Source organism: Pavona decussata, unplaced genomic scaffold (assembly GCF_977016875.1).
Source record: "Pavona decussata unplaced genomic scaffold, jaPavDecu1.1 SCAFFOLD_27, whole genome shotgun sequence".
NCBI lineage: Eukaryota > Metazoa > Cnidaria > Anthozoa > Scleractinia > Agariciidae > Pavona > Pavona decussata.
In genome coordinates, this window is record NW_028145450.1 from 1,090,001 (window position 1) to 1,097,500 (window position 7,500).

Genomic DNA, 7,500 nt, shown 5'->3' on the forward strand with positions numbered 1-7,500 from the left:
TTGTTAATCACTCGTATGATTACAGACCAAATTGGACCCCACTCAGTCCTGTTATCATTTTTATTAGTACTATGCCATTTTACTCTCTCTTAAATAATCGAGTTAATCATGCTTCATAGATTTGGCGGATGACTTGACTGCACTCGAGACCGCTCAGTCCGTGATGAGAGCTTTGAAGGGAAAATTTGAGAAAAAATGTTGTGATGCAAGAGAAGCAGTAAAGCGGCAAAGAAAACGTGAGTTTTTTTAACGTAATTACCACTTGATGTGTTGCCATTAGTGCATTTTGCAGACCTGAAAGGAAAGAGCTTGGAATATAGAATACTCCCCTCAAGCCGTAGCCTAAATGCTCTTGAAAATACGAACTCGGGTGGAGACATTTTACTTCCCCTTCCCTATCTCAGAAACGAAAAATACCCCAGAGTTAAAAATTTGAATGTGGTCATTTCCCGTTGTTGATTTGCAAAGGATGCCAAAGAAATGTGCTGAAAATTTGAAATGAGGAACAGATCCTTTGTTTTTCTCATATAATTGTTTGTTTTGTTTGTCTTTGACGTTCCTGTTCCCTTATGTTACGTGCAATACACAAACACGAGAGAAAGCTGGGTCAACTCCAGGGGTCCTGGAAATATTGTACTTTTGCATTCCTCATATTTCCCTCGCAAGTGTTTGCATCACTGAGTACCTAAGCTTGCCGTCTTTTATTGGTTGGTTATTTAATTGATTGATTGATTGATGGATTAATTGATTAATTAATTAATTACCATCAGGATTTGCTGCGAACGTCAAAGAGTTTTTGGATGACGACATCAAAGGTATGTAATCGCTCACTCCAATAATTATAGGGATTCTGGACACTAAATTCTGGAACAAATCGAAACAAAGTTTAATTTAAGGGATAGTTGGGGTATACTATAGAGAGCACAAGAATGGATACTCTAAAACAACAATGACAACGACAATAACAACAACAAAAACAAAAAACTCACTGTTATGCAGCCTGATGTTATCTCGAGACTATATTTTCCTGTAATCCCTCACTTGGCGGTAACTCAACTAAAGATATTGCAAAGATGGTAAAAAGATCAAAATTTAATGATAACGATTATGAAAAAATCCCCTATTTCCAATTACTTACTAGTTTCTAAACTGATGCTAATCTTGGAAAACTAAGCCGAATGCTGTAGGACGCTTTTTTTGGTCTCTTCGAGAATGGGAACGGACTTACTGAATGAAAGATATTAGTCAGAATAACTAGAATATAAAATAATAATAATAATAATAATAATAATAATAATAGTAATAATAATTAATAATAGTAACAATAATAATAATAATAATAATAACAATAATAATAATAATAATAATAATAATAATAATAATAATAATAATAAAACACGACCATTCTAAAAGAGGAATGGAAACTCGTTCGCTCTGTTCATTCTGCCCCAAGGAGCAGAATGACTGGAATGACATTCTAACGATTCCACAATAAGAAAAATGAGAAGAGGTAATAAAAACGCCAATCTAGGAAGTTCTCATTCAAGAATGCCTCAACAAAAACTTGTACGTAGTCGCATAAGACATTATGTGTAAAATCTCAACCCGGCAACATGCATTAATTTTACCTGATATTTCTTAGATACATCTCCAACAACTCATCCAGATACCACTGATACAGCGAGTCAAGGAAGGGACGCGACACGCCAGGCACAAGACAATGTTGTGTCTAAGGAGCAACACAGCGCATTAATCAGACGCAAACGAGCCTACAAGGCAGCTTTCATAACGTTGTCAGCAGTAACTCTGTTCACCTTCTACCCACTTCCGGCGTTTGACTTCATTTTCCTGTTCATTTATTGCAACTTCTTGATGCTTTTGATTACTTTCTGATTTGTTTTTTTTCTTTCTGTTTTACTTCCGTTTATCGTCTCTCATTTACCTCTTTTCTTTTGATGGTCTGCTGACTTCTGTTTCCGTTTCTTTGCTGTTTTTTTTTTTTTGTAGTTCTATGTTTCATCATAGTGACTAGAGAGACTGGTATGAAACCTTGCTATAAAAGCGATGATGCTGTAGTTTATGTTGGAAGGGCCGCGACCGTGCACAATCCTTTTTTTAATGGTCACAGGAACGTTTCTATTAGTCATTAATGCTCCAGCACATTTCAAAATCTACTGTGCTTTGTGCACAGATGCTTCCAATACATATAACAAAGAAGTTTATCAGGCTTCATTACCATTGCCTTTTATTAACTATGGTTTCATAGAAAAACATGGACTTTTTGTCATGAATAATTTGCTTATAATACGGATGGTATTATATGCAGATATCACGTTATTGTTTTAGATAATTGCCTTTTGAAGAAACTATTATTTGTAAAATTTACAGTTAGGCTGGCTCCTTCTAAAGTATTATATATATGTATATATTATTTTATGTTAACGTTACTAAATTAAGAAAAAGAACAACGAGCGACTCTGCTACTCGCTGTAGCGAAAAGTAGTGGTTGTTTACCATTAAACAAAAAATTACTAAATTTTGGTTAGTTAGGAGAATAAAAAGCTTTGTTTTTGCGCGACAAGTCTCGCACTGAATTCGCGTCTGGCCGAGGCTTGCCGTGCGAAAACAAAGCTTTTTATTCTCCTGAGACTTAACATGGCCGCCGAGTGATAAAGGTCTATTGTTCAAGAGGCGTTTCCGCGCGTTCGTCTCTTGATTCTTTTCTTTATGATAGTTACGGGTTTTCTTTATTAGTTCAGTTAAAGATATCACCGATGTTTATTTTAAAAGCAAAAGTCCTCTTCAACTTGTAAAAACGATAGTATAAAAGGTGAAAGATATCCTCTATGAACATGTAAATAAAATATCAGCTTTGTATTTTGCCTCTTTTTACTACTGCGCACACGTTCTGCGCATCTTGGGATGGTTCGAGAACTTCTGATATCTTAAGCACGGTGCCTATTCAAAGGTATTTTTGCGCTGTTTATGACTACGTATGTGGTAAAGGAAGATCTTAGTAAGTGTTATTGAAATCCAAAAAGGAAATTAGGGTAACCACACATTTTTCAGAGATAATAGTCCGGAGCTTCAATTTGGAAAAATTCCATACAGTGTTTTGTATTTTAAAGCTTTTTAGAATAATTGTTGGTTAATTATCTCTGAAAAATGCGTGGTTACCCCCAAGTTTCTTTTTGGATCTCAATAGCTATTGCTAAGATCTGCTTTTCCTTCTTAGTCATAAACCGTGCAAAGATACCTCGATATTAGGAGACACCGGGCTCGCTCGTAAGGGTTTTTCATTCTTGTAGCGTTGTTTGTGAAATGGTGAAAGGTTACAAAACATTGTATCTGCTCACGTGGAAAAACTATAAACATCTTTGTTACGCTGCTGCTCGGAAATGCTTTAAGGTCTGAGTTCTGCTGTCAAAGCGGTTACCATGTCAACAGCGCTGATCAGGGACATCTAAATTTCAGTTTTTACAAATTATCACAAAAACTAAGTCGATGACTTACCGTTTTCATTGCATTTTTGTATAATACCCTAAATTCTTTAACTCTTCTGGCAAAATGACAACAAGTTATCCAGTGCATCTTGACATAAGAGGCCTTTTCTCATCTACTAAAAATTCTACTGGATAACAGTTTTTTCCAAACGTTTCTATTTGAATTAACAGATTGAATGTCACATGCTACAAAAACATCAATATAAGTCGCCGCGCAATATTTTGAGATAAAAACAAATGCTTCCTGTGGGCTTTTTTGTAGCCTGCGAACGCAGACGTATTTCCGGCTGTAGAATCTCGACAGCCGGAAATACGTCTGCGTTAGCAGGCTAGCTTTTTTGTCGTTCGCGCGATTTTACGCCGTATTTCCATTTCCGGTGTACTGAGTGCGCCACTTTTGATAGAGGTTTTGATTTATTCTGCTGACGCTTGCACCACGGCAGTGGCGTGAGTGGGTTACGCGCACCCGCGCAGCTTAAAACTCTTTCGAGCCTCCTTCAAGAGCTGCCGCTGGTAGTACATCAAGGTTTTGTCCATCGATTTGACAAAAAGTTTACCTAAATTATATCCGTTATTCTTCATTTCAACCATTCTTGTTGTTGTTTTTGTTATTCTATTTGATGTGATCTGTTTGATGGTTTTTACACTATAACGTTACCGTATACCTTTAGAGGTGTCTCGCGTCCAAGCGATGTAGCGCATCTGGTTTAAACTGCAGATACCTTGAGCCCTATGTCAAATTAAAACTGATAGAGCTGGCTGTCGAACTATACCAAGAATTTTTAAATAAAATGATTTCCCGAATTTTACAAGACCTCTAAATGCGACCGTCCGAATTACCTTTTGAAAGCTACAAATCAAAGGAAATTTTGTTTTTTCGCTACTTTACATTTTTAAAATGGTACAAAAGCTTGTTGTTCATATGTTAAACTAGCTACTGTCCAAATTTGAAGGCAAAATAGCAAATTCCCTTTGAGTTTTAGCTCTTTAAAGTGTCCCCTTCAAATGAAAAAAATGATTTAAGAAAACACTGCTAAAAATTTGACAATTCATTTTATTTCAAAATTCTTGGTAAAGTTTGATAGCCAGCTCTATAAGCTTTCATTTTATATGGGGGTATCTACAGTTTAAACCGGACGCACTACGTCGCTTGGACGCGAGACACCTCTAAAGGTATACGGTAACCTTAGGCTCCAAAAAATGACCAGCATCTAATTTCTCCTCACCGACTTAGTCCTTAATTTAAGATACAGGTCATGAGAATAACGGAGACGATCACCAAGGAAAACAGTGTCCTGATATTTGAGCAAAATTTTTCATCGACTGTCAAGTGAAATATTTGGAAAACAGCTAGAAGATACACAATACTGTTAGCACAGCGACGAATTTCGCCAAAGACACGGCTTTGCCATTTGCGTATGGCCGCTTTAGGTTCGCAAGGTATTGTGGTATAATGTAATATATAAATCCCATTCTGCTACTTATGAAGAACTCCTATAAGGCGTGCTGACATACCCTCTTTATATAACAGACGGCTTCAGGATATCACAGCACTTATGTACAAAGTCAAACATGGTCTTGTACCTGACTGCGTTTCTCAACTATTTGTCCGCAAAGGCTCTACACACTCGCTAAGGAATAGTGACTTTGTATTATATTACCGCGTTTTGAAACTACACGTTATGGCAAGCACTCTGTTAGATATCTCGGGCCTTCGCGTATGGCCGCTTTAGGTTTGCAAGGTATTGTGGTATAATGTACAGCCGCAATCAGGGGGATTGAGACTTACTGTTTTTTGGCACGCGGCGACTGGGCACTAAAATGGCGCGAGTGCGCGCAGTTTTCTAACTGATACGGGAATTTTCATTATGCTCGCTCGGACGAAACAAGGCCAGTTTTTAGGCTGAAAAGTAAGGCTATTTTAACAAGTTCTCCACGGTAAATTTTTCTCAAAATTGGCTCAATGGTAGGATTTAGCTGGTATTCGTACTCCAAAAAATCTTAGGGAGAATTATGCATGGACAACTGCAATAAATTGCAAAAACGAAATTTGCAGAAATTGGCCAAACTTATGTACAGAATTTGTTTTGACACGGCCGCCGAGTGAGTAAAGGTCTATCAGTTCAAGAAGAGGCGTTTCCGCGCGTTCGTCTCTTGATTCTTTTCTTTATGATCGGCTACCGTTTTGATGTTGCTGCCGTAAGCAAAAACGAGAACAAATTAAATTCAAATTAAAGAAAGCAGAAAGCTTCTGTGATTCGTTGATAGTAGGTGGGACGATGGTTTGACCATGAGCGACCCTCGTTTGTATTACGTCAGACTTGCTAATTTTGCTGTATCGTCGCAAATGAACGGCCTGCTGATAACCCTCTTATGGACTTTCAATTGCCCCTATTTGAGACATTTTCACTAGACCGTGAGCGGCCGTCCTTTATTCCTCAGAGCCAAGCGGGACAAGCGAAAAGTTAGGTTAAATTCATACGCCCTCGTTCCTTGCGGCTTCGCCGCATGCTCCTTGCGCGTTATCGCATTTTACCGTGAAAAGAAAAATAAGAGACATGCTCGTAGTCTACGTTTGTAACTCACTTTTCAAAACGAGCTTCGAACCCATGATTTCATGGGTTCGAATAAGAGTTAAGTTAAGAACTTAAGGCTGGTTTCCATATGATCGCGGATCGCAGATCGCAGATCGCAATAAGGTCTGCGATCGTCTGCGATCATATGGAAACCAGCCTTTAGATAGAACATGGTTCTATCTTCTGCGATCATCTGCGATCGCGATCGCAGGATCGCAGACGATCGCAGAAGTAGTTTCCATATGATCGCAGACGATCGCAGACCTTACTGCGATCTGCGATCTGCGATCCGCGATCATATGGAAACCAGCCTTTAACTAGTTAGAACCATTAGACCACATCACTGGAGTCCGACGGGTTACAGTTTCCTAATTTAGAAACTCGATTTTTTAAAAAGGTTGATTTTATTTTTTTATGTGCGAATTTTTCCAGACCCGCCTTCGTGACGTCTTGATCATTAGGTTAATTATTACACCACACTAATGAAAGTGTGATTAACGATGTCCAATAATGTCACTTTGTTATTTTTGGTCTAATTATTTTTGATGACGTCAACCAGTGGGGTATTGTAAAGTCATCTCCACCCCCCTTTAACAATAAGGTTTCTGTTTTGATTCTGTACTATAGCTACCCAATCGAGCGTAATCCAGCTCTTTGAAGTTCAACAACCCCTAACCACCTGTCAATCCATCATTCAGAGATAAAAACTGCTTTCGAAAGCAGCAAATAGATTTTTAAACCAGTCATGCTTAGAGTTTCGAACGATTCAGTTTTCGACCCGCGTAAAGAGTGATTAAAATGTTTATTTATTTATTTATTTTTTTTTTAGCTTTGTCCAATATGGACAGGGATACCGCAACAGCTAAGGCCAAGAATTTTCTTGTTCAAGAAACGTTAAGCAATCGTTAGGCTGAGAATGCTTCGTCGCCACTTCTGTCGCGTTTTCAAGAAATCTCTACCGATCGCAAGATCCTTCGTCTTTGCTTGCTTCCGTGGTGACTCATGTCGTGCCAAGACTTCTAAACCGTGCAAACATTAGTGAATAGTAGTTTTATGGTTGGCCCACTAACTAGGATCAAACTCTTTCAAACTTAATGACCCCTGACCAGCCCCCACTGCATTTTTAAAAGCCAACTTCCTGTTTATCTTCTTTTATTGAATCACAAAATTTATAGCTTTTTTGCTGCGCAGTTCGATGATTATTCCACGGGGGCAAGCAAAGACGAAGGATCTCGCGATCGGTAAAAGGCGACAGAAATGACGGCGACGAAGCATTCTCAGCCTGACGATTGTTTAACGTTTCTTGAACAAGCAAATTCTTCTAGTGAAAACAAGTACAAGATCGTCGAAAGATTTGGAAATACGTTGAACTTCGAACATGGTTCTCTTGATGAGTTTCTGAACATTTTTACAAGGTACTT

The 7,500-nt window shown here is 38.2% G+C and overlaps 3 protein-coding genes across 5 annotated transcripts in view; all 3 read left to right on the top strand.

Annotated features, from left to right (window-relative positions):
- The window catches only part of LOC146485231 (uncharacterized), a 10,332-nt gene extending 7,455 nt beyond the window's left edge, over positions 1–2,877 (top strand). The window contains exons 6-8 of the mRNA XM_085103606.1: positions 120–236; positions 771–815; positions 1,643–2,877. Of these exons, the coding sequence (XP_084959732.1) occupies positions 120–236; positions 771–815; positions 1,643–1,893 (413 nt within the window). The 3' untranslated portion in view covers positions 1,894–2,877. The remainder of the gene's footprint in view (positions 1–119; positions 237–770; positions 816–1,642) is intronic.
- LOC146485230 (uncharacterized) overlaps positions 1–7,500 on the top strand; it is a 46,175-nt gene that overhangs the window by 27,493 nt on the left and 11,182 nt on the right. The window contains exon 9 of one of the 2 annotated variants that reach the window (XR_014863430.1): positions 2,676–2,877. The exons of the other annotated variant lie outside the window; for it this stretch is intronic. The gene's annotated coding sequence lies outside the window, so the exon portion shown is untranslated. Of the gene's footprint in view, positions 1–2,675; positions 2,878–7,500 lie in introns of those variants that run through there. 2 annotated transcript variants of the gene reach the window in all.
- The window catches only part of LOC146485232 (uncharacterized), a 9,322-nt gene continuing 9,112 nt past the window's right edge, over positions 7,291–7,500 (top strand). For both annotated transcript variants that reach the window (XM_085103601.1, XM_085103602.1), the window contains exon 1: positions 7,291–7,494. In XM_085103601.1, the coding sequence (XP_084959727.1) occupies positions 7,337–7,494 (158 nt within the window). In that variant the 5' untranslated portion in view covers positions 7,291–7,336. The remainder of the gene's footprint in view (positions 7,495–7,500) is intronic.